The 27933-nt window shown below is 66.8% G+C and overlaps 6 protein-coding genes across 6 annotated transcripts; 1 reads left to right on the top strand and 5 right to left on the bottom strand.

The window, feature by feature from the left end:
• Window positions 1-253: 253 nt before the first annotated feature.
• EMIHUDRAFT_208729 (hypothetical protein) lies at window positions 254-862 on the bottom strand (the record flags this gene model as incomplete). The annotated part of the gene is made up of 1 exon (XM_005772357.1): window positions 254-862. The coding sequence occupies one exon, from the start codon at window positions 860-862 to the stop codon at window positions 254-256; it is 609 nt and encodes a 202-aa protein (XP_005772414.1).
• A 1122-nt stretch (window positions 863-1984) lies between these two features.
• EMIHUDRAFT_102006 (hypothetical protein) lies at window positions 1985-5863 on the bottom strand (the record flags this gene model as incomplete). Its single annotated transcript, XM_005772358.1, has 5 exons — window positions 1985-2083; window positions 2511-2652; window positions 2733-2861; window positions 2937-3589; window positions 3968-5863. The coding sequence occupies 5 exons, from the start codon at window positions 5861-5863 to the stop codon at window positions 1985-1987; spliced, it is 2919 nt and encodes a 972-aa protein (XP_005772415.1).
• A 5576-nt stretch (window positions 5864-11439) lies between these two features.
• EMIHUDRAFT_208734 (hypothetical protein) lies at window positions 11440-14538 on the bottom strand (the record flags this gene model as incomplete). Its single annotated transcript, XM_005772359.1, has 9 exons — window positions 11440-11865; window positions 12207-12299; window positions 12392-12427; window positions 12508-12699; window positions 13070-13105; window positions 13238-13354; window positions 13441-13554; window positions 13712-14404; window positions 14521-14538. The coding sequence occupies 9 exons, from the start codon at window positions 14536-14538 to the stop codon at window positions 11440-11442; spliced, it is 1725 nt and encodes a 574-aa protein (XP_005772416.1).
• Window positions 14539-16162: 1624 nt separating this feature from the next.
• Window positions 16163-16584, top strand: EMIHUDRAFT_208735 (hypothetical protein; the record flags this gene model as incomplete). The annotated part of the gene is made up of 2 exons (XM_005772360.1): window positions 16163-16272; window positions 16335-16584. The coding sequence occupies 2 exons, from the start codon at window positions 16163-16165 to the stop codon at window positions 16582-16584; spliced, it is 360 nt and encodes a 119-aa protein (XP_005772417.1).
• Window positions 16585-17911: 1327 nt separating this feature from the next.
• EMIHUDRAFT_102009 (hypothetical protein) lies at window positions 17912-18906 on the bottom strand (the record flags this gene model as incomplete). Its single annotated transcript, XM_005772361.1, has 2 exons — window positions 17912-18026; window positions 18296-18906. The coding sequence occupies 2 exons, from the start codon at window positions 18904-18906 to the stop codon at window positions 17912-17914; spliced, it is 726 nt and encodes a 241-aa protein (XP_005772418.1).
• Window positions 18907-24142: 5236 nt separating this feature from the next.
• Window positions 24143-26925, bottom strand: EMIHUDRAFT_463951 (hypothetical protein; the record flags this gene model as incomplete). Its single annotated transcript, XM_005772362.1, has 8 exons — window positions 24143-24319; window positions 24697-24869; window positions 24942-24981; window positions 25050-25303; window positions 25512-25693; window positions 25764-25812; window positions 25915-26081; window positions 26127-26925. The coding sequence occupies 6 exons, from the start codon at window positions 26923-26925 to the stop codon at window positions 24969-24971; spliced, it is 1464 nt and encodes a 487-aa protein (XP_005772419.1). The 3' UTR covers window positions 24143-24319; window positions 24697-24869; window positions 24942-24968.
• Window positions 26926-27933: the final 1008 nt, after the last annotated feature.

The raw sequence follows: 27933 nt of genomic DNA on the forward strand, positions 1-27933 counted from the left end.
TTGTTTGTGGCCGCATGTGTTTCTTTCTTTTTTTCATTCAGGGTGACGCTACATACAAGCCATAGCCGCTCCAACTCGCTGCTCTCCGACTTGCCCGCAGTCGAGCGCGACGTCGCCTAACTAAGGCAGCGGAAGAAAGAACGCAGCTCTAGGCTCCCTTTCTCGCACTGTGCCCCAGCAGTGCACTGTGCTCGCATTTGACACACACAGGAGAGCGACACACAGGAGAAGCAATGTCCCCGGTCCTGCCATTCTAGAAGCTTGCAGCCGGGCAGAAGGTGACTACAGGCGCGTACTGGACAGGGTTGAAGGCCTGCGGGTCGCAGGTGCCCGAGTCGGAAGGGACGTGGTCGCAGCAATGCTCATTGCAGCCCGGGCACGAGATGGGGTTGTATGGGTGATCGCCCTTGGTCCCGCAGTCTTGGCCGTAGTTGCAAGGGAACACGCCAGAGTTTGCGCCACCGCACGTCTTGGCCGACGAGATCTCAGCATCGATGCCATTGTCTGCCACGATCTTCACAGGTTTGTTGAAGCCGCTCAAGGCGGACAGGTCCCAGTACATAAATTCGTCTCCAGCCTTCCATGTGCCCTCGAAAAGTGTGTAGCCAGCTGTGCTGGCGTCTGCGTCCTTGTCGCCAACAATGACGCGAAAGCCTGCACCGAGGGAAGTGAAGCACCCAGGTTGGATGACGTGGCTCGACGACCCTTGGTTGACCGTGTGCAACGTGAGGCCCGCGCAGTCATTGACGATGCAGACGCCAGCACATGCGGTGCCAGTTGACGGGCAGACGCTTGATGCCTTTTCAATCGGCGCGCCGAACACGCCGGCGAAGAGCGAGAGGAGCGCGAAGTTGGAGTGCATATCTGCGGCGAACGTGGCGGTGAGCAAGTCAAGGCACTGGCGATGGCACAGAGCAGCGAGGGCTCGGCTCGTGCCATCGGTGGCGGTGGTGATAGAAGCTGCTTGCAGGTAGCGGGAGGTGGTGGTGTGGGTGGGCTGTAGGGCGGGCTGGCGGCCTGTATCCAGTCGGTCCTGACGCGAGATGTCCTTCCAGGATGAGAACGCCTGTTAGAGCCCGATTTATGCTTTTTGCAAAGGAGCAGAATTTACCAAAACAGGACAAGGAGCAGAAAGTTTTTATTCCAACATCCGTAGGCTCACCCCTCTTAATATACGAATATAGTCTAAGGGCGTTCACCGTTCTCAGCACACAACTAGGCATGTCTCTGGGCTCAGTGTGACACCATAAACGAGAAATTAGTTTACTGCGTCCTCTCTTTGGCTAAATTTTGACCCAGCTTGTGGGATGTCCGACTCCGTTTTTTCTTTCGAGTTTCGTTCTTTTCTTATTTCTAATTTTGACCACTCTATACACCACACTCACTTGACACTTCTGAGTTCTGTCGTACTGCAGGTCATCACATCATGAAGATCACACAACGTCTCGTCGTCTCCGCATGCCCCTCCCGGCGCGCCGCCCCCCGGACTGCCCGTGCCGCGTGCATCGTGCCACGTCCATCGCACACGCCATACCAACGCGCTCACCGGCGCACCACCGCGTCACACCCACAATGCACCGGCAGCCCAGCAGCCGTCACGCGTGGAAGGAGGTGACGATGTCCTATTCACAGTGGCGCCCGCGTGAAGCGAGACGCGCGCCCACCCCCCTTGAGGGCGGACAGCGGCGGCGGTCTCTCCTCCGTACTCCTCGTCGGGTCGCGCAACGCCTTCTTCTCGAGCGTCATGCAGAACGATGCGCCGCACCCGCAATACGACCGGCCGTTCACGTCGAGCACCTGCAAAGAGCCCGCCGGCCCAGGAGGCGTGAACGGCGTCTCTTCACACCCGCCACGCCGCCATGTTTCACACCTGAAAGCGACCGCCGTCGAGGAGGCGGCTGTGCGCCATCAAATCGTGGACGAGCACCGCCACGTTGGAGGCGTACGAGCCTACGGCAACCGTGCCCCGCTCGTCGCAATCCTGTCACGCGCCGCGCGCCCGCCCGCACGAGGTGCAGCTGCCGATGAAGGCGGCGCAGCGTCCCATCAGAATCATCTGCGCCACGAGCACCATCCCCTCGTCCTACTCCACAGGGGCAGCGCGTGAAGAGACGCCGCTCCCCACCCCGCGAGCAGCCGTCGCTCCCCGCCCCCCCTCCCCCCCCCCTCCATCCCTCCCCCCCTCCCGCGCCTTGAGCAGTCCCGCCGCGTCGATGTCGGAGGATGCGACGGCGGCGAGCGCGGCTGCAGACTGGTTCCGCTCTGTGGCACGGTAGCTCATGATGGCGTAGAGCTGCTCGGGGCGGGGAGAGGGTGGGAGGGTGGCGGGCGGCTCGTGCCGGGGGGTTGGCAGAAGCTCGGGCGCGGGATGAAGGCGAACAACAGCAAGACATGGGGAGCCGCGGGGAGGCAGGAAGAGAACGCAGGATGAAGGCGACCAGCAGCAGACATGGGGAGCCGCGGGGAGGCAGAGAGAAACGCGGCGAGACTGTGCATGTGCATGTGGAGACTGGGGAGATGGCCTGCTCGAGGCGCGAGTTGCCCTGGTTGATCGACTTGAAGGTCTTGCCTTCGGACATGTCCATCACGAAGAAGCGAGGCGGCACCCAGTACGAGACGGACGGCGCGACCAGAGGCGGGAAGAGGGAGTACCTGCGGCGGCGCAATCCATCGCCAACCCGTCAGACAGACCGCCCATCGGGCGCGAGCAGAGGGCGGAGAGAGGAGAGCACGTGTGCTTGTCCTCCGATCCGACGAGCAGCTGCAGCTCGGCGGGCGGCCTGGTCTGCCGCCAGTACGCCCAGCCGCGGTACAGCTGCGCGTACTCTGGAAACGACTTGGGAGGCAGCCGGTCCTCTCGCCTGTTCCAAACACAGCGGGAGGTGTGAGCGAGCGCCGTCCGCAGCCGCCGCCCGCGACAACCAGCCGTCTCTCACCGCCGCGTCTTGAACTTGTCTGTGCGGCGGACGTGCACGGCGACGCAGCGGGCCGGGTCAAAAACGGCGACCCCGCCGCCGCCGCCGCCGCCGCCGCCCGCCGCCTCCTGCAGCCGCCGCGCCCCCCTTCCCTTGCCCTTGCCCTTGCCCTTGCCATTTAGCTTGCCCACCGCCCTCTCCGCGAGCTGCCCGAAGGCGGGGTCCACGCTGGACAGCACGGTCGGCACCTCGCCCCTCGCGGCCTCTGCGACGGTACGCGAAGCGTTTGAGAGCGGGTCCGAGGTGGTGAGTGAGCCCGAGAGCTCGACGAGGAGGGAGCGCATCGCCACGCTTGGGCGGAAGAGGAAGGCCGTCAGCTGCGCGTGGAACCACTCCTTCGGATGCGGCTCAGCGAGGCCGGCCAGGCTGCCCAGACGACCCTCGGGCACGTCAGTGCACCAACGGATGCCGACCTGGATGACCTTGCGGTGCGTCGCCAGCGTGCAGTTGGAGGCGGGCTCAAAGTAGCAGTCGAACGAGCGAGAGGGGCAGGCGACCGGGTTGGTGTAGTGGGAGGTCGGCAGGTGGTAGACGTGGCCCTTGAGCAGCGCCGCGAGCAGCCCGAACTTGAGCGAGACAAGCTGTGCGCCAAGCCCGAGCCCCCAAAAGTATTCCTGCCGCTGCACGTGGCCAACTGTCTGACCGCACTCGGCAGGGTGCTGCATTTGGTGCAGCCAGGCGGAGAATTTGGCCACATCGCCGGACATGCTTCCGGCTCGTCGGCCGCCGCCACCCGAGGTTGGTTCAGTCTTTCACGGGTGTGGTAGGATCTGTTTCAAACCCCGCGTAAATTCGAATTGCAACTCTCTACACGTACACTGACGATGCATACTACAGGTGGCCTGACGGTGGTACCAGGCAATTAGACGGAGAAGTATTTGGTGAGTGAAATGTCACTTTGTCAGCATAGCCGGCACGCCCGCCGCAAAGCTTCCACTCGGGAGCGGCTTTGCGGGCTCGGGGCCGGGCGCGGTGAGCTCAAAGAAGGGCACCGTCCTCGTGCGAGCACCCTCGAGGACGAGTCGCGTCTTGCTCCGGACAGCGGCCTTGCCGGCGCGGAATGCGACTTCAAAGTCCCGGCTCTCGGCGAGGCTGCGGAAAAAGCCGCGCACGAAGAGGTAGGCCGCCTCATCCTGCACGTCCGTCTCCCAGCAGACGACCACCGGCACGCCGCGGCTGCGGCACTTGAGCCCGAGATCCAACGAGCCGCAGCCGTTGAGCACGACAAGCTCGATCGTGCCGCTCGAGCCCGGGTGGGTGCGCGCATGCTCGCCCAGCAGCGCCGCCACCTGGTCATTGTCCGCCGGTGCGAGGTTGCCCTCCGAGTCGGTGAAGCCGAGCCGCTTTGGCCGGCCCTCGTCGTGCAAGTTGGCGTGGCCCGAGAAGAGGAAGTAGCAAGGCGACCTCCCCCGCGCGCTGCGCTCCGCCAGCTCGGCCTCGAGCCTCTCGAAGGTGCAGTCGCGGTCGGCGGCCTGCGCCTCCTGTCGCCTCTTCAGCACCTTGTAGTGGACGGGCTGGGACTTGTCCTTGCGGAAGGAGAAGGCCGTGCCGCCGATGATCGAAGCGGGGACGGCGTGCGAGGCGGCGAGCGCGTCGTTGAGCGCCTGCGGAAGCGCGTCGTCGAGGTGGTTTGGGTGGTCGGGGTTGCACACGAACGCCAGCAGGAGGTTGCCCCGCCTCTGCGCGCAATCACGCTGCTCGCGGAGCAGCTCCTCGCGCAGCCGTGTCGACTCGGCAAAGAGCATCTGGCTGCGCAAGTCTCGGATCTGCGCGTCGGCCGTGTGCTTGTCTCGCAGCGCCTTTGCCTTGACGCCGCCAGGGTCCAGCGCCGCCCATCCACCGTGCGGGGGCCTGTCCTCGAGGCGGAGCCTGCCGACGAGATAGCCAAGAGCCATGGCGTGGTTGCCGCCAAAGACCCCCATCGCCTCGGCCACGAGGTCGTCGGTAATGTGGGGGTGGGAAGGGCGCTCCCCCAGCTGCAGCCGGTCGAGCGCGGCGGCGAGGTCGGGGTCGACGCCGTCCGCCGGCACTCCGGCGTCGAGCAACAGCCGTGCGCAGCCGGCGTTGCCGCACTTCAAGCACTGCTGGAGCGCGTTGAACTCTGCCGAGTAGAGCCCGTGGTCCAGCCCCGGACTGAATTTGTGGAAGGGCTCCACTCCGTGTTGCAGCGCACGCCTCTGCACCGCGGCCAGGATGGCCTGGACGGTGCGCGCCTGCGCCTCGCTCAGCGGTGCCATGCACGCGAATCCAATGGGCGCGCAATCGTACGCGCCCCGCTGCGGCAAGCCCAGCTCGACGTGGTAGTCGAGCAGATGCGGCGAGGATGCGAGCACGCGCGTGACCAGATCCGCGTAGTTGTAATGCGCAGCTTTGGCGAGGCACTCTGCGATCGGCCAGACATGCTGCAGCTCGCCACGCTGCGCGGGCTCGAGGCCGAGTAGCACCAGCGCGGGCTTCAGCTTTAGGCGGATGCACGCGTAGGTGCCCGTCTCGTCGGTGTGCGACCAGACGGGCACGATGTCTCCGCGCAGAGGCAGCCGCTCAAAGACGGTTGCCCAAGTGCCCATCGCTGCATTCTCCTCGAGCGAGAGACTGCGCCGCAGCGTCTCCTCGCGACGGTCCAGCGCCGCCCGAATCAGGCCCGGGTCGACGCCGTCGTCGCCCAACGAAAGGAGCAATGCCGAGGCGGCAAGGTCGGGCTGGCTCTCTGTGAGCATAACCAGCTCGACGGAGAGCGACAGCACCTCTGGCGGCAGCAGTGGTGGCTGCGTTGGCGGCAGCGGCCGCGACTGCGGTGTCTGGCTTGCGCGTGCGCTCGCCTCGATGCCGAGTAGCACGGACGCGATGGTGGCGGCCACGCGCGACGGGTCTAGATCCTCGGCAGCCATGGTCAACCGCGGTGGCGTGCTGCGGATGCTGCTGCTTCCGCTTGAGACGCACAATGCTGGCCGGCGTCCGCGGAAGGCAAGAAAATCCCACTCCGGCTCCAAGCCGCCACCATCCTGCTGTACGGCACCGGAGGGCGCTGATGCGGGCGCCACTGCAGGCGAGCTCGAGCTCGCTGCTCCACTGGTGTTGGAGGCAGTTGCAGGAGGCGCCTCTGCATTGGCGTTGAAGCGGGTGACCATCGGGAGGGGCGGGTGGCCAGTGTAGTACTTTCGCGGCTGGCCGCCGTACTGCTGCGCCTTCTCGTCCATCCATTTTCGTCGCGGGCGATCGCTAGTCTTGCTTGCGAACCATACCTTCCCTTGAATGCAGGCGCGGTTCCAGCAATCGCACGATGGCCCGTTCGGTGGCCGTTGTGGTTGCCACTGTTGCGCGCAGCCCTCAGCATGCGACCGCCCCTGGGTATCGAGGGACCAGAAGTACCACGCGCTGGCCTGAGCATCCCCGCTATAGAAGCAGGGCTCGCCATCGGGGTTTTGATGAGGAGGCATGGTTGGAGCTACGACTCGCGCGCCGGCCACGACTCGCGCCCGTCGCCCGGGAACCCCGGGACACGTCCCGGGGCGCAATGCATTTTTTTGAGCTAGCCTTCCGCAAGGCCACACACATGACACATCTCGCCCACAGACGAGACCCTCCAGGAGCGATGTTATGTTCTTCTTCACGGAACAAGCACGCAGAGCTCTAGCCTCTACATCCGGCGCGTGACGGACTGCGTGCGCTGTAGAGGCGATGCGCTATTTCGGACCGTAGAGGAGGTCAGCAGCGCGCGGGGGGGGGGGGGGGGGGTTCTTCGAGACCTCAACGAGCGAGTCGCAAGCGCCTGCACAGTTTTGCCGGCATCTGCTCCCTGGGCGCACGGGGGCAGATGCAGCCCGCGCTTGTGCAACAGGCGATTGCACTTCCCACGTGCCACGAGGATGGCATCTGGCTCCACCAACTCTACTGCGCCATCGGGTTCCTACAGAAAGTGATTGTCGCGCCTCGGGCCTCAATTGGTGGCAACTCGTGCAGCGTCGCCAATTTGGCGGGTCTCTTCTCGATGACAACTGAGCAGTTGGCACAGCTGAAGGCGCGGTGGGACAAGAAGGGCAAGCCGCCAGCACTCCCCTGCCATGATCTCCGGGAGATGCGCATTGTGCAGTGGCTGGTCTTCTGGGTTGACCGCCACAGCGTCACCACGCTCGACGACCTCAAGGAGCTCGTGCGCGCAGCGTCGGTCGAGGAGCCACCGCCGCCGCCGCCACCGGAGTCGCGGGCGCGAACGTACAAGGTTGACGACCACGCGTTGCCCCGCCGGCTTCGTTACAAGCAAGCGGACCAGGATGCTGGCATGACGGCGGCCGCTGGTCACCTGGCGTTGCCTCCTTTGGTTGCGCCCGCGCAGCGGTCTTCAAACGCGCACACTGTAGCTGGGTCGGACGCGCCAGAGGCGGGGGGCTCCCACATCGAGGACAGCGTGGCGGCTCAGGCGGCTGAGATCCACTTGCCGTGGCGTCAATGCGGGATGCGCGGGTGCTCGCTGCCACTGCACCACCCTGGCGCTTGTGATGTTGGCTCCAAGGTGCTCGAGAACGGCGAGAGCATGCAGGCGGAGGCGGAGGAGGAGAGGGACTTCCCGAACGGGAAGAGCTTTGGAGGGCACCAGGGCCGTGGTACCAACGCCAGCACTGTGGCCGCTCCGGCGGTTCCGATGGACGATGAGTGCTGCCGCGTCTGTGGCCGGTCCAACTATGAGAAGAAAATGCTCCTCTGCGACGGCAGCAGTTGCGGCGCCTCCTACCACACATTTTGCCTTGACCCGGCGCTATGCGAGGTGCCCGAGGGAGACTGGTACTGCCCAAAGTGCGAGAAGCTGAGAGCGGGGGAGGCGACGGCCACGGAGGCCATAGAGGCGGCGGCAGAGGTAGAGGAGGCGCGGACACAAGAGCAGGTGGCGGCAGAGGCAGAGGAGGCGCGGGCACAAGAGGAGGTGGCGGCGGCGGCGGCGGCGGCGGCGGCGGCGGCGGCGGCGGCGGCGGCGGCGGCGGCGGAGGCGGAGGTGGCGGTGGAGGACGCGCCAGAGGAGGCGCTAAAGAAGGCACTGAAGGAGTCGCCAGACGAGGAGGGTGACGAGGCCATGGAGAGGCATTCGGGAGTGGTGCCGCAGGCGTTGGCAGCCGTGGGGGGCAACGAGGCCGCTGCAGAGGGCGAGGCTGCGCAGGAGCCGCCCGAGGAGTCGCTGAAGGTGGCGCCGGGGCTGGCGCCGGATGATGAGGCAGAGGCGGCAGCTGGTGCAACCACAGCACCGATCATCGTTACTGCCGGAGCGCAGGGCTTGCCACAGTCGCCCCCGACAGCAGCGATGCTGCCTTATCAGCCATCAGCATCACCATTTGAGCCGCAGCAGCGCTTGCTGCAGCATCTTCCGCCGCAGCAGCAATCGCCTCAGCCACCATCGCAGCCGCAGCCGCAGCCGCTGCCACAGCCACGACCGACCTACGTCTGCGTAAAGGTTGCGCTGATGGATATGGATGAGCCCGTCGCCGAGGCCGAAGAGCGGATGCCAGAAGGTGACTTTACGAACGAATCCCTCGACAAGCTGAAAGAAGACCTCATCGAGCAAGTGTGCGTCGAAAGCATCGATTCTTTCCTTGAGTTCGAGCACCCGCAGGACGGCAAGTGGAAACTGCTCCTGCGCCCCGACACAGTGCTCCACTCGTTGCGAGTGCATGGTACGCCTCTCTCAGCGCGCGACGGCTCCGATACGTACGACCTCAATGTGCGCATTCGCCCAAAGAAAAAGCGACGGCGGCTCGACTCCGATGCAGGCGGCGGCGGCGGCGGCGGTGGCGGCGGCGGCGGCGGTGACGGTGGCAGCGGCGCGGGAGGCAGCAGTGGCGGCGGAGCAGGAGGCGGTAGCGACGGTGGCAGTTCGGGAGGAGGTAGCGGTGACGGTTTCGTGGGGGGCAGCAGCAGTGGCGGAAACGGTGGAGGCGATGGAGGCGGGGGCGGCAGCGTTGGCGAGGCTGCTGTGGGAGGAGGGGCGGAAGGGGAGCCAGCCGACGGGATGGAGCTCGATGCATCCGAGGCGCCGGGGAACCAGGTCGCAGCGATCGAGGAAGGGTCGCAGCAGCAGCCGGCAGATGTCATCGACCGTGTGCCGTCCGATGACGAGGCTGCCGCCACCGTCGCCTTGCCTACACGCAGCACAACTCCAGCTCGCTTGGGCGTTGACTCGTCTCTGTCGACCGAGGAGGAGCTTGCGGAAGGGCTACCAGCAGACGATGATGAGGCTTCCGCGTGCGAGGACCGACCATCGACGCCCGAGGTGGACACCGCCGCCGTCCCGCCCGCGGCGGCAGCCACAACCCCCCGACCGGCCGCTCCGCCCGCTCCGCCCGCTCCGCCCGCTCCGCCCGCTACAACTGCTCCGCCCGCTCCGCCCGCCGCTCCGGCTGCTGGCAGCTCGACTGGCAGCCAGACGACCGACCGCGAGGCGAGCCAAGACGCGGCTCGCAGGAGCGATATCAACAAATTCTGGTTTCAGCAGCCGATCACGGACGAGCCGCGATGCGGCACCTTTGGCTGCACTCTGCCGGACAGGCACAGCGGCATTTGCGAGATCAGCTGCTGCGGGGGCTCGCGCAAGCGTAAGGCTCCGGAGCGGCTCGAGCAGCATGGAGCCTGGGCTTCAGCGCACTCCTCGCACATACTCTCGCACTGGGGTCGTTCTGAGGCGCCACCACGAGCCTTGCACCACTCGAGCGTGGTTGAGGCCGGCGACTGCACCACTACTGCTGTGATCGACAGGCTCCTCATCGACGAGCTGATCGGCGAAGGTGCGTACAACGCCGGCGTGCGAATTGTCGGTCGGGCTCCTGACAAGAGGAGGCGGAGAGGGCCCCTGCTTCTCAGCTTTGGTGGCGACGCGGCCCCGCTACCTTGGTGCGGCAGGGGCTTGGACTCCCTTGCAAGGGCAGCGGTAGCGCTCGGGATCGACATGAACGTGTCTCGTCTGCGCCAGCGCAAGCTCGCTGTGCCAGAGGCTTGTTGGAGGCGCATCGCGGTTACGCTTCCGCAGGTCGGCTGGACGCGGACGGAAAAAAGGCGCAAGGAGGGACCGGCTGCGGGCGCTGTGTACTGGCTTTACTCGCACAACAAGTACGGCTCTACCAAATCGGCGCAGCGAGCGTACGGCAAGACGCCCGCCGCAGCAAGACCGGCGTTGCCAAGGTGGCTTTACGACGCTCACGCGCGCTCGGTCTCTTCGAGCGATGAGGACGAGGGCGACGGCCGCGGCGGCGACAGCAGCGGCAGTGGCGGCGGAAGCGGCGACGGCAGCGATAGCGATGACAGCAGCGGTGATGGCAGCGGCGGCGACGGTAGTGGCAGCAACAGCGGCAGCAGCGGCGACGATCGCCACTCGGGCGAATCACCGATGATCGTGCTAGCGGTGGTGGCGGAGGAGGCGAGAGCCGAGGCCGTGGCTTTGCTGCCGGCGGCTTCGGTGATGCCGCAGGCGACGCTGGTGGAGGACACAGAGGTGACCGCCACAGAGGTGGATGCCGCGTCCAATGGAGCTGAGGGGCTGCCTGAGGCATGCGCCAAGGACAACAGCGACGGCAGTGGCGGAGCCGCCGTCGCAGCCCCGCGCGAGGTCATGTCACAGCAGCAGTCGTCCGCAGTGCAGCAGCAACAACCTTTCCCCATGGAGCCGCCGCCGCCGCCGCTGCCGCCGCAGCAACAGCCGCTGCCGCCGCAGCAGCCACAACGACGGCAAGTCCAACAGGAGCAGGCGCAGCGGCTCCAGCAGCTGCCGGAGCAGCAGCAGCAGCAGCAGCAACGCTTCGCTGCAGCGGTGACGCAAGTGGTAACTCGAGCGGTGCCTCTACCACCGCCGCCGCCGCTGCAGCACCAGCAGCACCAGCAGCACCAGCAGCACCAGCAGCACCAGCAGCAGCGATGGCAGCTGCAGCTGCCGTCATGGCAGCTACAGCAACTCATGCATCAGAGGCAGGCGCAACTGTGGCAACAGGTGCAGGCAGCGCAAGCGCAGGTAGCGCAAGCGCAGGCAGCGCAAGCGCGGGCAGCGCAGGCATCGCAGGCGCAGGCAGCGCGCGCGCAGGCTCAAGCGCGGGCAGCGCAGGCGCAGGCGCAGGCGCAGCCACAGGCCGACGAGTGTGTCGTGTGTCATGACGGCCGAAAGTCCGTCGCATTGCTCCCGTGCAAACACTTCTGCCTCTGCGAGGGGTGCGCCGCCAACTTTGGCCCGGGCCGTGCCGGTCTGGCGGGGATATGCCCGATATGCCGAGAGCCCATCGCCGAGAAGCTTCCCGGCTTGTTCATGTGAGTAGCAAGGCGGCGTTCACCGCGTAGCTACTCCACGCACGCACACTCGCGCGCGCATGCGTGTCGCCGCACAGCAATCCACGCGTTCGCGCATGGCGCATGCGTGTCAGGGGAGAGTACGTTGACATGTTTGTTGATGTGGGGGCCGATCTACCGTTTTCATTTTCTCTTTATCACACAAATCGCCTCAGAGCTCAACGATTATGGTTCTATCAGTCTCCTTGTCGGCGAGAAGGTGCCGCACGGTCGGCGTCGGGAAGGCGTGCTTGCGCCACGAAGCCAGCAGCTGCTCCGTGATCCGCCGCCCGCGCGCCTGCGCCCCAAGCTTTGCTCGCGCGCACAGCACGCCGTCCGGCTTCAGCAGCTCGCGGTGTGTGGCGGCCACCGCCGGCACATCCCCGCGATCGATGGCCACGATGAGCATGTCGTATGCGTGCTTCGCTGGCGCCGCCCCGGACTCTTCGGCGGTGCGTTCCGGGATGACGTCCACGGTGGCATGCAGCGCAGACAGCACCGCCTCATAGGCGCGCCCCTCGGCCGACCCCTTCGAGGTGGCGACGACGCCGATCCGCTTCCCCCTCGGGTCGCACCGCGGGTGCCTCTCCGCAACCTCCTGCACGTGCGCGGCGATCCTCGAGTGCGGAAGCCCGGCGGCGGCAGACACCTAATCGTCGCGATGATTAGCCGAGAGTCATCGAGAGTCGTCGAGATTTTCCGAGAATCGCCGAGAATCGCCGAGAGTCGCCGAGAGAATCTCCGTCCTAGCCGGCGCCTTCTCGCGCCAAGCGCGCAGGTCGATGAGGTCCCTGCTATACGGCCCTCCCGTGAGCAAGAGCCGCTCGGCGTCGCCCGACCCGCGCGGGCGCCAAGCCTAGAGGAGAGAGAAGAGCTGCCACTCGCGAAGAAGACAATGTGCGTGTCCCGCCCGCAGGGGGGGGGCGGCCTCGCCAGCACGAAGAGCGTGTGGCTGAAGGCGGAGGGCGACACCGCCGCGCCGGCACGATGCAGCTCCCCGGCCACCCACCTGTCGGCAAGCTCAGCCAAGGTCTACGAGTAGGGAGGGCACGGAGGAGGCGGCGCAGCTCCCCCCACGCCACGCACCACTCTAGGCTGCGCGGGACGCAGTTCATCCGAAGGACCTGCCCGCGGCCGGCGAGGCTGTCGCGTGGCAGCGCCTGCACTGGATGCGTCGAGGACGCGTCACGGAGGCATGTCCGGGAGAGGTCGAGGGCTGTGTCGCGGGCAGCGCCGTGACGACGGCCGCCGCGTCCGCCTCCGCCGAAAGCCTGGAATGGGCGACGCAAGCCGAGCGGTCGTACGGGGTGATCTGGTCGATCGAGCGGCAAAGGACCTCCGACGCCATCAGAGCCTTGAGCACGGCCTCCGCCTCCCCGCCCGCAACCACGCACGGCGCGAGGGTGCTGGCGCCGCCGCCGGCCGAGGGAGCCTGCAGGAAGGCTCCGCGAAGGCTCCGAGAAAGTCCCGCTGGAAGGGGGGGGGGGTGACTCGGCCAGCTCCAGCGTGTGCGTCTCGACCGACTCATCTCGTCTCATCTCGGGTCATCTCGGGTCATCTCGGGCCATCTCGGGCCATCTCGGGTCGTCTAGGGTCATCTCGGGCCATCTCGGGTCACCTCAGGTAAGTCTCGGGTCATCTCGGGTCGTCTCGGGTAAGTCTCGGGTAAGTCTCGGGTAAGTCTCGGGTAAGTCTCGGGTAAGTCTCGGGTAAGTCTCGGGTAAGTCTCGGGTAAGTCTCGGGTAAGTCTCGGGTCATCTCGGGTGGTCGGCAGGCGCCAGCTCCAACGTGTGCATCTCGACCGACTCGATCGCGCGCTCGCCGCGCTCGCGCAGCTCCTGTTCGCACACACACTCTCTCTGTCTGTGCCGGCCTTGCCGCCTCGGTCTCTGCCCGCGCCCACGCCGCTCCTGCAGGTACTCCGCCAGCCGCTCCGTCTGCGAGGCGCCCTTTGCGGCGGTGTGCAACACCACCCCGCTCGGCGGCAGGTGCAGGCCGCTCGGGCGCGGCGTCTGGATGAGCGGGCCGAGACCGCGCTCGAGGGAGCTGCTCGGCCGGGCGGCGAGCAGGATCAGGTTGTCTGGCGCCTATGGTGATGCGCCGGCAAGGCTCCGGCCAGGCCCGGGCCCGGCTCGGCAGCACGGCGGTGTGGCGGCGCCGTCCCGCTGCCGACGTACTCGACGAGGGCGGTCGAGAAGCCGGCGGCCGCCAGCTGCTGCAGCCGCGCCGCCTCGAGGACGACCCGCGCCGCACGGCCGGCCCGGTAGCAGCTGTCGGCGCCGAGCGCCTGCAAGAAGGCTCCGGGAAAGGTCCGGGAAAGGTCCCGGAAGAGCGCGGTAGCAGCTGTTTGCGCCGAGGGCCTGAAGCGACTCCCAGCGCTTGCAGTCGCGGCCGGAGGAGCCGCCCCGGCCGTGGCGGGAGAGGGCGATCAGGTCGAGGAGGACGGGGAAGTGCGCCTCCGTCAGAAGGGCGCCGAGCGGGCCTTTGGCCTCGCGCGCGCAGAACGCATCCCACTGCATGGCTGGGTGGCAGCACGGCGCGAGGGCGGCGAGGGCGACCCGCTCGCTGGCGAGGATCAGCCGGACAGCCTCGTCGGACGCGTTCCCGCAAAAGTGCTTTGCAATCACCAGCGCGCCGTGCGGGATCTTGTCGTCGAGGACGAAGCCTTGGGCGACCGACGTGCCGTTCAGCCTGGTCACGTCGTGCTCGCGGGAGTCGTAGGTGGGGCACTCCCGCTGCTCGATGGCGACTAGCGGCAGCGCACCCCTGTCACCCCGAGAGATCGCACTGACGTCTTGCAGCACCCTCCCAAGGAGGCCCTTCCCAGCGCCCAGCTCCACAATCGCGGTGACGTTGTCGAGGTAGTGCGTCAGCTCGCCCACGAACCGCTCGAGCTGCGGCTGGTGGAGGGCACGCTTGCCGGTGCGATACCACGTACTCGTGCCGGCGGTCGCCTTCTCGTATGCCCTGGCGAGGACCTCGGCGGCCGCTGGCCCCGGACGCCGGGCAACGTGGATAGGGATGGAGGCGGCTGCCGCCTCGATGCGGCTGACGGCGTCCGTGACATCGACGGCGGCCGACTGATCCATTCGATTCGCTTTGAGCCGTCGCCGCACCGGGCCAGAGAGAGGGCAAGCCTCCCGTGCGATGCCAGCGCGCAAGCAAGCCCCAGCGAGACCAAAAGAATTTCCCTCGAGTCTCCTCGCACGACACTAGGCACGGGCACTCAGAATTCTTCTTTCTGGGCATGTACCGTGTTGAGCGGCGCCATACCCAGCTCGCTGACCTGGCTCGGGGCGACCTGGCCTCGCTGCGCGCCTTCCTCTCCGGGCGGTGGACGCGCGGCACGTCGCTCGCGGCCCAGCTCGACGCGCGGCACGACACCGAGAAGCAGGACACGCTGCTCACCTGGGCCGCTCGCCACGGGCAAGCCGAGGCGGTGCGGCTGCTGCTCGAAGGCGGCGCGAGCGTCGGGGCGACGACTGGCGGCGGCGCTTCCGCGCTGTATATCGCGTGCCAGGAGGGGCAGATTGAGTGCGCCCGGTCGCTCGTCGAGGCTGGCGCGGCGACCGACCAAGCAGACGCTGAAGGCTGCACGCCGCTGTACATCGCGAGCGAGAACGGCCACCTCGAGATCGCCCAGCTGCTGCGCGACGCTGGCGCGGCGGTCAACCAAGCAGACGCCAGAGGCTTCTCGCCGCTGTTCATGGCGAGCCAGGAGGGCCACGTCGAGTGCGTGCGGCTGCTCCTCGAGGCCGACGCTGACATCAACAAAGCTCTGGAGGACGGCGCCACGCCGCTGTACGTCGCGTGCCAGGAGGGCCACCTCGAGTGCGCCCGGCTGCTGCGCGACGCTGGCGCTGACATCAACCAAGCCAGGTCCGACGGTACCACGCCGCTGTTCATGGCGTGCCAGAACAACCACCCCGAAATCGCCCGGCTGCTCATCGAGGCCGGCGCGGCGGTCGACCAAGCTGCTGTTCTTCGCGTGCCAGATGGGCCACCTCGAGACCGCCCGGGTGCTCGTCGAGGCCAGCGCGGCGATCAACCAAGCTACAGAGGATGGCGCAACGCCGCTGTTCCTGGCGTGCCACCAGGGCCACCTCGAGATGGCCCGGCTGCTCCTCGAGGCGGGCGCTGCGCCCAACCAAGCCCGCAACGACGGCTCCACGCCGCTGTTCATGGCGTGCCAGAACAACCACCCCGAGATCGCCCGGCTGCTCCTCGAGGCCAGCGCGGCGGTCAACCAAGCCCGCAGCACTGGCGCCACGCCGCTGTTCATTGCGTGCGAGGAGGTCCACCTCGAGATGGTCCGGCTGCTCCTCGAGGCCGGCGCAGCGATGGACCAAGCCCGCAACGACGGCGCCACGCCGCTCTCCGTCGCGTGCCAGAACAACCACCTCGAGATCGCTCGGCTGCTCAACGAGGCCCGCGCAGCGATCGACCAGGCCGATGAGGAAGGCGTCACCCCGCTGTACATGGCGTGCCAGGACGGCCACCTCGAGGGTCGCCAAGCTCCTCTCCTCCTACGGCGCCTCCCGCGCCGCTACGCCCCTCGGCACGCCCGAGGAGATTGCAACCGAAGAAGGCCACGCCGACCTCGCCGCCTGGCTGGTCGCCAGCCGCGGCTGGACGCCGCTCCAGCACCTCGAGGCGTGCCCGAGACTAGCGGCCGAAGGCGTGAGCGCGCTGTCCTCACGCCCATTGCACCTCTTCCGCAGGCGCTCACCGTCGAGCGGGCGCGGGCGCTGCTGCGTGGAGGCGCTGACCCGCTCGCCGGCGCGCCTTCTGCCCTCGAGCGGGCGCGCGTCCTCTGCTCGTGGAGCGAGTCGGATCCGACCGCCGCGGCAGTCGGTTCCACCGTCACGATCCACTCTCTCGTCTCGCGGCCCTCGATGAACGGCGAGGTCGGCGTCGTCGTCTCAGCGAACGCTTCGACGGCCCGCTTCGGCGTGCGCGTGGCGGGCGAGGCCAAGGCACTCGCACTGAGGCGCGCACTGCAATGGTCTCTCCCCGACTCGCCGGATCCTCTCTTTGGACACACCCCACGCCTCTGCCCTCCCTCAGGCCGGCCAACCTGCAGCCAGCGGCCGAGGCGGTGGAGGTGGGCAGGCTGGTCCTCAAGGCGGAGGAGTGGTCGCCGCAGTCGCACGAGCTCTTCCCGGAGGCGGCTCGCAAGCGGGCTGTCGAGGTGATGCGGCTGGGCTACCTAATCGCTTGGGACGAGGAGCGCTTCGACAGCCGCGAGGGAGCGGCTCCAGAGCTGGCGGACATCTGGCGCGGCTTTGTGCTGCCAAGGGTGGTGGTGCGCGGATGACTTCACTCGAATCTCAATCCGCACGGGGTTTTCAGTGAGAGGGCCAAACCCCCACGACCCACAATGGGGTCTTGCCGTTGCCCCGCTGTTGCTCGCGTCGTCGTGGTGTCTATAACTATATGGTCTATTTTTGGTATTTGACCTCTTCCTTTTCTTTTTCTCTCTCTTAGAGCTTTACTCTTCTGTCCAGACGTCGAGTCGTAGTTTACAAAACTCCCTCTCGCACAACAGTCAACACTCGGCACGGGACTGGCGCGTGGCGGTCACGCGGCGCGGCCGTGGGTTGGCTCAACCTCAAATGCCCACGTGCACGTCACCCTCCGCAATCGCCCCCGTGCACTCCGAGCAAGAGCAGATCACCGCGAACCTCGTCGCCTTCACGCAAGGTCGCAAGCCCGCCCGCGCCCGGCGCGCCGTCGCGACCGGCATCGCCGCCGCCGCCGCCGAGGTCGTGGGGGAGGTCGTGGGGCCCGCGGTGCCGGGCGAGGAGGGCGAGGAAGTCGCGGCGCGGGTAGATGCGGTGGCCGAGGGCGCGCTTGTACTCCATCTCGGGCGAGTAGCAGTGCCTAAGCCTCGGGCCACCTCGGGTGATCTCGCGCGATCTCGCGGTTGTGCCCCGCCATCGCGCGAGCGGCGGCGCCCGAGCGACCAGAAAGCGTAGCCGCGCTGTCGCAGCCACAGGCCGAGCAGCACGAGCTGCGCGGTGCCGTGAGCCCCGGCGGTGCGGACCTGCGGGACGTGTCGGGGGACGTGTCGGGGACGTGTTTGGGGAGGTGTCGGGGGATGGGTCGGGGGCTGTCTCGTGGAGCTGTTCGGGGACGTGTCGCGGTCGTGCGAGGGTGCGCGTGTCGGGGGCGTGTCGGGGGCGTGTCGGGGGCGTGTCGGGGGCGTGTCGTGGACGTGTCGGGGCCATGTGCGGTGCAGACCGCGGTCCATCCAGAGAGCGAAGTGTACACCTAAGAGGGGAGGCTCCGAGAGGGCTGCGGGAAGGCTCCAGGAAGGCTCCGCCGCAGAGGCGAGGCGCAGACCCGACCGACCGAGAAGCCAACCTCGCCTGCGAGCACCTCCTCCTCCTCCTCCCCCTCCCCCCCCTGCTCCTCCCCCCCCTGCTCCCCCCCCTGCTCCCCCCCCTGCTCCCTCCCCTGCTCCTCCCCCTGCTCCTCCCCCCACTCCTCCCTTCGTCCGCGCAGCTCGACGGCCTGCGTAGTGGGTGCGGGAAAAGAGTGCGTGGAGATGGCCGTGTTGCAGCGGCGGTGGTACGGGCGGACGCCAGCCCGAGGACGCGCTGCTCTCGAGCGCTCGTGTACGTGCACGTGTGGCTTTGCATCTAGGCTTCGAGCGCGTGCAGCGAGAAGTTGAGACGCGGGTCACGCGACGCAGCGAGCAGCATCTGCAGGTAGCGCGGCGTGAGCCAGCTCGAGCCGTGCCGCTCCGCCTGGTACCTGCGCGAGAAGACGAGAAGTCATGCGTGTGGAGAAGAGGAGGCCGGCTCTTCACGGCTGCCCCGGTGCCTCTCGAGGCGCGCGCAGCTGGCCTCCGGGTCGCGGCTCACGACGAGCCGCAGTCCGCTCGCGCGGGTGCCGGTGCCGGCGCGCAGCTTGCGGAAGACGCGCCTGACGATCTCGCGTCATATCTCGGGTCATCTCGCGTCATCTCGGGTCGTGCTCTCTCGGGGAGCCGGGCCAGCTCTCGGAAGACGCGCCTCGCCGACCAGTCGCAGTCTCTCCTAGCCTCTCGGGCAGTCTCGCGCGCCTCGCGGAGGAGCTGGCGAGCAGGGCGGGCCAGCAGACCACGCCTACGGACGCGGATCTCGCGAATGGGCCCGGTGCGATCGAGATCGCTAGCTATGGGCGTCCCGAGCTGACCATAGTACGGCTGCAGCTCTGGCAGCGGGAGAGGCTCCGTGCCGGCTCCGAGCAGGCGAGCGGTGATGGTGAAGAAGCCCTCGTACAGCAGCCGCGCGTTGAAGGCCGGATCCCACGCCTCGTTCGAGCCAAACCCAAAGAGAAAGTAGTTGTTTTCCTTCAGCTCCGCGTCGCACGCGTCTAGCACCCGCCGCACGGCGTCAATGGTCGCGCCGCCGGGCGGGAGGAACAAGCCCGCCGGCACCGCCTCAAAGTACTGTGCCTTGGAGATCCAGTCGCTGTACGAGCCACTCGTGGACTCATCGCCTGCAGATTGTAAGTGCGTGATGCTGCTCGCTCTGGCAACTCGCGCTTGCTGCTTCCGTTCGAGCTTGGCCTGCTTGCGCCGTAGCTGCCGCTCGCGCACAGCGGCAGCCGCGTCCTCGCTCAGGGAGGCAAACGGCAGCTCGTGAGGCATGCAGGAATTCGCAACGACGGTGCCAGAGGGTAAGCTGCCACAGGTTGGGAACAGGGGGTTCGACTGTCGGTGTGTGCGATCTGGTCCAGCTTTTGCGGTTCGCCCGTGCGCTCACTACACGTAAAATTCTTTTGCTGCCAGTAGAATTCTTTTGCTGCCCCAACCTTGTTCGCCATATCACCTCGATGCCCTGAAGGCCGCTCTCAAGTGACCGAAAGGCGTGTCACGCGCAAAAAATTTTTTCGTCGCTCTCTCTAGGATGGACCCGGCTCTGGCTCTCGCTTTATCCCGCTTTCTTTTTGTTTCTTCCTCAGCTTTCGTTCGCTAGACGCTCTGCGAGACCCGCAAAAAGAACTCATTTCAGGCACTGCTGTGAAGATGAACATCACCTTTCAAACAGTGTTACCACACGCACGGCAACCCTACCCGCGGTGGGCCAGCCCTTTCCCTCACCCGACACCCTCTTGTAAGCATCTGAGTCTGGCCACAGAGTGCTCGACGCTCGCCGACCACCTATCGCCGTCCGCCAGCCAGATCCTCTCGCCGCGCCGTCCGGCGAGGTCGCCGTGACCTGGCCCTCTTCGCGCCTTGATCGCCTCCGCCCGCCGCCGGCGTCTTTTCTCTTCGTCAGCCCTGTGCCGAAAGCGCCGCTCTCTTCCTTGTCGCTACCTTGTCGACGGCCGCGCTGCCGGTGCTGGCCCTGCTCGACGCGCCGGCTCCTGCATGACGACGGCGCCTCTCGGCCGCATGCACAGGCGCCTCTCACTCCGCCGCTCGCGCCGCCAAGCGCGACGAGACGTGCAGCGAACTGAGCAGCTAGCGCGAAGGTGTCTCAAAGTGGTCTCAAGTGTCTCGAACGTGTCTCAAACTCGAATCGTCGATCGAATCATAATAATGTGTATTTCACACCGACCCGACTTCCCGACGCAACAACCGAACCTGCTTGAGAGTGGCCCTCTCAGGGTTGCATATTTTTTCTTCCAACTGTAACGGCTTTTGACCGGCGCCGCCTCGCCGGACTTCCCAGCCGACGCGAGATGGGTTTTATGGCTCGCTGTGCTGACGATGCTCGGAGCGACGGTTGCAGACTAGTCGGTGGAGCTTTGGATCACTGCAGACGTCAAGGGCAGACGTGCTACACGCCACGCTAACCTTGAGCACGGGCGGCGCGCTGCACGACGCGAGCGTGCGCGAGGTGATGCTGAACTGCTCTTCGCCAGAGGACGCGGGCACTCGCGCGCGCTTGGTCGGCACAGACGGAATGCGCGCGCGAATGGAGGGATGATTCGCGCAGCGCTGACGGGCGCCGTCTCTCAGAAGGAGCTTGTCGAGATGTTGCCCTTCCAGAATGAGGTGACAATCGTACGGCTGAGTGCGGCCGACCTGTTTGCGGTGCTCGAGGTGAGCATCTCCGGGCTCGCCGCCGTGACGGCCGTCGGCACCTCATGGCCGCTTCCTCCAGGTCGCCGGCCTCCGTTTCGAGTGGTGGTATGAGTCTGGTGGCATCCCACTTGTGCACACCGTGCAGCTTGAGGGTTCAGACGGCACACTGAGGCCGCTATCGCGCCGTCGATCATATGCCAGGTGGACGCCAGCCGCTTCCTCGCCGAAGCGTACTCCGCCGGCATTGGACCCTGGCTACTTGTGGCTCGGAGCCGATGCTGTGACACAGCCGCAGACGTTCGACAGCGTTGAGCTCGCGCCCAGTGCGACGCAGCGCGAGCGCATTGCACAGGGTTTCTTTGGGACGACCGCCGCAGAACCGAGTGGCACGAGGTACCACAATTTTCTTACGCGGTTGCGCGCAATGCCGTCGACGAGCGACGCCACATCCCCCGGCAGCTGCAATTTGCAGTTGGATGACGAAGGAGGTTCGTATGTGTGGGCGCAGGACCACGACGGCAATGCGAGCACGCAGCTCTTATGCGCCGGGTTCAACGCGACAAGCATCTCGGAGTGGGCCGCATATGAATACGACGCCGTGTATGCGCTCGCGCACGCGATCCACGATCTGCTCGAGGTTCCAGCAGAAGAGCGCCATCGTCGGCGCCGAGCTGATCGCCGCCCTAATGGAGCGCGTCAGCTTCGAGGGCGTGACGGGACTCATCGATCTCCACACCGGAGACTCGAACGGTGTGTATGGAGCCAATACATACCGTGGCGACCGGCAGGTAGGCGTCGTCTACGATGTCAAGAATGTTGACGCCTCGGGGCAGCTCGTGACCGTCGGCAAGTGGGCGCCGTGCGCCACCTGCTCGTTCGCGCAGCGATGGAAACAGGTTGCCCCTCTGGTGTACTCCACGGGTGGAGCGACGCCGCCATGTTGCTGATCCATCGTCCAACTCCGCCGGGCTGATCATCGCCATCGTGGTATCAGCCACTTTTGGGCTGACGCTAGCTGTGCTATTATCATGGCGGCGCATCGTCAACATCAGCGTCAAGAAGATCGAGCAGTGGTGGGGGCTCCCCGCAGTAAAGAAGAGCAACGAAGCCGAGGAGGAACGCAAATGTTGCTCCTTCTGGTTCGTGCCCGCCGACTTTGTCGTTGAACTCGCAGAGGCTATCGGCGAGGCAGCGGGCGCAGAGGAAGAAAAGTCCGAGCTCTGGTTCGAACAGCGGTGGCAACAGGCGCTCAAAGTTCCTCGCCCAGTATCTCGACGCGAGCACGCCCACGACGACCTTGAGCAGGTGTTTTGCCCGCTTGCAGCAAGTCAGAGAGGCGACGAGCTCGCTCCCAACGGGGAAGGTGCACCCGGCAGGAGATGGCGCGGCGCCAAAGCTTCACATCACAGGCAACGTTCACTTGAGAGATGGGTTTCCAGCCCTCAAGAGAGCGAGAGGGAAAAGCTGATGCGGCTGTTGACCGACGTGCAAGTCGGAGGGCCCTGCATTCGCGCGTGCCATCGCCGCGTCCAACCTCACTTTTCGTGCTCTCAAGAAGGCGGGCGTGCTGATGCGGCGCGAGATCTACGAGGCAGATGCTTTCCGTGGCGAGTATGCGCAAGAATACCTCGCGGTGAGCCACCGCTGGATGATTGCCGACGCACCCGACGCGGCGAAGATGCCGAATGCGCGCAACTCGACTTGATCGCGAAGGGACAGTCATCCCGAGCTCAAGTTCGTGTGGTTCGACTTTTGGTGCATGCCACAACACTCCCTGGTGATGAGCCCTAGGAACATCCTATGGACCCCTAGGAACATCCTATGGACGTATGCGACAGCAACCGCTGCGGAGGACGAGGGGACACGCAAACGCGAGTGCCGGCGCACGCGGCTCGAGGACGCATCGTTAAAATGGATGTTGAAGAACATGTCGACGCTGTACGTTGGCTGCGCCGTCCTTATCCTCCTCGATCGCGGCTACCAATCCCGCTTCTGGACAAGCTTTGAGGCGTGGCTCGCCTTGCGCACCGCCACCGCCGAGGGTCTCGCGAACACGCCTTGCCCGACCGACACCGTGGCTGTGGAAGGCGGGCTGGCGCAAATATCACCGCGCGCGAGCGTTGCGACAGTGTACGGCGCGCCCAGCGCGCTCATTCAGTCGCTGCAGGAGGAATGGGCAATGTGCACTCGTGAGGAGGCGCGTGAGAAGCTCAGGTCGCCCGACGTGAGCGTGACCAACGGAAGGATAAGACAATGCAGTTGGGCTGGTGGGAGGACGGCAAAGTGGAAGGGTGCAAAATCTTTGAGCTTGACGACCTCGCACAAGAGGTCTTGGCTCCTGACAGGAGCACACGGGAAAGCGAGAAGCTTCGGCGAATACGGACCGCCAAGCAGAGGCGCCAATTGGCGCGAGCCAAGGAAGTTTCGCGGCTCAGCCACTTGCTCAGCCAGAGCTTCGTTAGGCGGAGTCGTGAGGACTGACTTGATACATCATAATGGCGCACAGGAGCCAAGCAAATGATTCGGCTCAGTCAGAGGCTCAGAGCGTACGTAGAATGTTGTGTACAAGGATCAAGGGGAGATGGAGATCAGAAGTTGTCAAGGTTCTCGGTTCTGCCCGGGTGCCCCACACTGTGCCCCTTACCCCTTCACCCTCGCCTCGCTGCCGTTTATTGTGTGTTCTTTCCACGTACGACAGACCGTACGGTGGTACTCTTTACTATGCAAACAAAGACGTACTGTTCAAACACACACACACTTCAGAACCCACCCTCAGGCTCATCCCGCTTGCTGCGCGGCGGATGCGAATACCTGGCCAAATGTGCGGGGTTGGTTTGGTAGCACCTGGCGCCATATTTGCACGGCGGGAGCGGCTGCTGCCGCGCGGGGTGAGAGTACTGTGCTAGGTGCACCGGGTTGGTCTGATAGCAACTGGCGCCAAATCGGCACGGTGGCTTAGCGGCAGCAAACGGCGGCGCGAACGGTGTTGGCTGAGCCTGAGGCGGCTGCTGCTGTGGCGGTGGCAGCCCCACCAACGCGTCGTCGTCGTCGTCGTCGCCATCATCCACCGCCACGGGAAAGAAGCGCGACGGCACCACTCGCGCCGGCGGGGCCGGTGGGGCGACGGCAGGAACACGCACCCGCGCTTGCTGCTGCTGCGCTGCCGCCGCCGCCGCCGCTCCACCACCACCTCGACTATCGCTACCGCCGCCACCGCTGCTGCTTCCCGCTGCCCCCGCCGCGTCTGCCTTGGCGGCGCCACCCTGCCTTGGCGGCGGCGGCTCCGACGACTCGATCAGGTTGCCTGTGGCCGGGTCGACGGCGGCGCACAGGTCGGCGATCCTGCCAGCCTGCCGCCAGCACTTGTCAGCGGAGACGCCGCTCCAGTCGTCGTTCACGACACCCGCCTCGAGCGCGAGCTTGTCCTCGTGCACCTGACTCGGGCGATCTCGGGCGGATCTCGGGCGGATCTCGGGTGATCTGGGGTGCATCTCGGGTGCATCTCGGGTGCATCTCGGGTGCATCTCGGGTGCATCTCGGGTGCATCTCGGGTGCATCTCGGGTGATCTCTAGCGCGGGCTCGTCGCGCGCGCCTTGGTCAGCGCCCAGTCTGGCGAACCGCGCGCGAGCAGGTGGTAGATGGATACCTATCTCGCGCAGCCTCGGTTCGCCTCGGTTCACCTCGGGCCATCTCGGGCCATCTCGGGCCATCTCGGGCGCCGGCCACTTGCGAGTGTGGGGGTGGGGGGTGGGGGGTGGCCGCCTCTGACGTCTGTCCGCACCGGTGGATCCGCTTCTCGACCTGGCGCGAGATCACCCGAGATCAACCGAGATCGCCCGAGATCGCCCGAGATCACCCGAGATCGCTCGAGAGGGCCGGTGGGGCCGCGTCCAAGGCCTGGCGCGTGTCTGCGGGGCTGAAGGACTGCGAGAGCATCACCATCGCCGTGACGCCCGGAACCAGGTTGAGGCCGACGCCACCCGCCTTGAGCGACAGCCCGAGCACGCCCGACTTGCAGCCGAGGAAGGCCTGGGAGAGGGCGGCGGAGGCGAGGGCGGGACGGCGAGCGCGGCGGTGAGAGGGGGGCGGGGGAGGCGAGGGCGGCGGTGGAGGGAGGGAAGGGGGGGGGGGGGGGCGAGGGCGGCGGCGGCGAGGGCGGCGGCGGGCTGGGCGGAGGAGGGGGCGAGTCGGAGGAGGGGGCGAGTCGGAGGAGGGGGCGGTGGGTGGAGGTGAGGGGTAGGGGGGGGGTTCAGTGGAGGTGCAGCTGGCCTTGACGAGCGCATCGCGCCGCTGCCCCGAGAGGGACCCATCGTACGTCCCGTGCCACTCCAGCGGCACCTCACGAACGAATGGACCACTGGAGGACTGGGAGAGGGAGCCGTCGTCCCGTGCCGCTCCAGCGGCACCGCGGCTCGCACGAGCGCGACGCAGATCTGCAGGATGCCCACGCTCTCGGCCACGATGACGAAGCGCGGGTGGCGCGGCGCAATCTCCGCCACGAGACTGGCGAGCGCGTCGAGGAAGCCCGAGCCGCCGGCCGCAATCGCGCTGGCCGCGTCGCCGCGCGCGTTGCTCGCGCCTGCAGGACATGTCCCAAGGACGTGTCGTGGACGTGTCCTGGCAGCGCGTCGAGGCCGCGCGTCGCTCGCACCCTCCGCGTAGAGCCGAGGGCTGACGATCAGCTGGCGGAGCTGCGCGGAGGGGGGAAGCGGCTTGGTCGGCGAGGGGCGGGCGGGGCGGTGGCCGTGGCGGTGCGCGCCTTCTGCAACTTAGCGAGCAGCGCGATGAGGAGCGCGCCTGAGGGGCTGATTCGTTAGCAATGAGCAGTCGTCGACCAGAGCGGCGCGAGGAGAGGAGGAGGAGGAGGGCGCCTCGCCCTCGCGCGTCCGCGTTCATCTGCACGCGGAGACGCCTCATGACCTCCCACTCGCACATGTACTCGCTCGCGTCGGCCGGGCGCAGCCGGATGTGGAAGTGGCGCACGACGCGGTGCATCGGCGGCAGCTTGAGCACCTGCGGGGCGGGGCATGGACGTGGCACGGACGTGTCGTGTCGTGGGCGTGTCGTGGGCGTGTCGTGGGCGTGTCGTGGGCGTGCCGTGGGCGTGTCGTGTGCGTGTCGTGTGCGTGTCGTGGGCGTGTCGTGGGCGTGTCGTGGGCGTGTCGTGGGCGTGTCATGGACGTGTCGTGGACGTGGGCTCAAGGGGCGGCCGCTTGAGCACCTCCTCGGTGACGCGGTGCTGCGTCTCTCGGTAAAGCGCCGCCGTCCGCGTGCTGACTGTGCCCTTGACGCCCTTCTCCAGCCACTCCTTCTCGCTGTCGAGCGGGCTCCCAGCGCAGACAGCGTACATCTGGCCGGCCGCGTCGCGCGGGCTGTTGCAGATCGGCGTGCCGGTGCAGATGCCTGCGGGACATGTCCGGGACACGTCGGGCGGACCTGTCCACGACAGGTCGCGGCGAGGCGGTGCGGATGCCGCGGAGCCGCGCCGTCCGCGCGATGCGGTGGTGCGCCTCGCACCACGCCTGATCACGAGCGCGGGGCTGTCAGACGACGGGCGCTTCACCACGTGCGGCGGCTTGTCTGCGCCCCCCGCCGTCCGCGGGTTGCGCAGGATGTGGGCCTACCTCATTCATCACGAGTGAAGCAGGAGTAGCATCGTTGATTCGCCGCGGGATGCGCAGGGGGGGGGCCTCGTCGATGGAGAGCAGCTCGAGGCCGTCCTGCTCGAGAGAGGCGAAGAGAGGCGCCTTTGCGCCGCGCGGCGACCACCCGCCCACCCACCGCCGGCCGCCTGTTCACAGCTGCACCTGTGAAGAGACGCTCGCAGGCGCGGCACCGGCCCACCGCCGCCCGCCGTTCGGCATCGAAACCTCGTGGTGCTCCTCGACCCAGGCGTGGCACCGCTTGAAGATGTTTGTCACGCAGTCGCGCGTGAGGATGATCACCTTTGCGTTCCGCAGCGCGGCCGCCGTCACGTCGCCCGCCTTGGACGTGCAGAGCACCTCGCGCGAGCGCACGCGCAGGTACTCGGTGGTCGTGCGCGCCCAGTGCTGCAGCACCGCCGCCGGGCTCGAGATGAGCAGCCGGCCGCACGCGCGCCCCTCGCGCCGCGCCTGCGCCTCGAGCGCGGCGTAGACCAGCATCGTCGAGCACGTCTTGCCGAGGCCCGGCTCGTGGACCAGCGAGTACACCGACGGGCGCGAGGAGCAGAAGGCGGCCGCGTCCAGCTGGTGCGCCATCGGCTCGAACGGCCGGCGGGTGCGCACGAGGCCGCCGTGTTCCTCAAGGAGGGAGGAGAAGAAGCCCGACGCTGGCGGCGCTGCGCTGCTGCCGGCTGGCGCCGCGCTGCTGCCGGCTGCTGTGGGCGGTGGGAAGGCCGACGTTGGTGGCGCCGCGCTGCCGCCCGCAGCGGCGGGCGGTGGGAAGGCCGCCGTTGGTGGTGCCGTGCTGCTGCCCGCAGCGGCGGGCGGTGTGATCTCCTCGACGTCGCTGTCGTCCACGGTCGCGTCGCTGTCAGCATCGGCGGCAGCGTGCGGCGCGTCGTCGCTGTCGTCGATGTCCGCGCCGAAGTAGCGCGACGCCACGATTTGCTCCACCGGCTCATCCTCCTCGTCTGAGCTGCAAAGGTTTATCATGGCGTCTGCGAGGCGTGCGTCGAGACTCCGCAGGTCCGGTGTGAGGAGAAGCGGGCGCCAACAAAAAAAGAAAAACGTGCTGCATCGCACCTTATGGAGCCGCACCTATGGAGCTGCGGTGGCGTAGAGGCCCAGCCCAGATGCTGCAGCGATCACACCCATGGCAGCTTCATCAGCGCGCTGACGAGAGCATCATCGGGCTCACGTCATTACGGAAGCACAAGCAGGCCGTGTCCGGCACGACGGCGATCTCCTCTGTCGGATCTCTCTCGTCGTCGCTCCTGGCGCGTGCTAGTACTATCACAGGCACACCACCGGAGCCAAAGAAGACACACAGGACCCTAGCGGTCAGGCAGGGCTCTCTAGCCCGTAGCCCGATACCGATCATCCGGCCCGCTGGGTGCGCTTCTTAGCTCCCCGGCCCTGGATGTGAGGTTACCGACTGCACTCCAAGTGCTCCAAGTGCACAGTACACACGCAAACGTAAAGCGTGCTCACATCTCTACACTAGACAAAGCGACACACAGCACACACGCAAACGTAAAGCGTAGACCCCGCCGCACCGCATCACCGCCCCCTTCCCTGCCCCGTCGCCCTCCTGAGCTCTCCCCCCTTTGCTCCAGCCACTCACAGGACGGCTGGGCCATCGGCCCGCGTGACAGGCGCCCGGGACGGCCGGGGAGCGGCTCCGTAATTTGAGCCCTCTCGGGCCACTCTCGGGCGCGTCCACCGGCCGGCAGAGCACCGCTCGGGCGACTCAGACGGCCCGCCCGACCAGCGCCCTCGATCGTGCCGCCCCCCACGGCGTCAGTGGCGGGCTGGGGGGGGCAGACGGCGTCCGCGCACCCCTCGTGGGGGTGACCACCGCTCTCCTCTCACCTCTCCCCCCCCGCCCGTGGCACCCCACACTCGTCCCTCCTCAGGGGCGCATGGCGGCACGTTCAACGCTTGCCTCGGCCCACCTCGCCATCACGCCCGCCGCCGCGACCAAGGAGGTGGCCTCGGCGG

The sequence above is a fragment of the Emiliania huxleyi genome (genome assembly GCF_000372725.1).
Source record: "Emiliania huxleyi CCMP1516 unplaced genomic scaffold EMIHUscaffold_36, whole genome shotgun sequence".
Taxonomy (NCBI): Eukaryota; Haptophyta; order Isochrysidales; family Noelaerhabdaceae; genus Emiliania; species Emiliania huxleyi.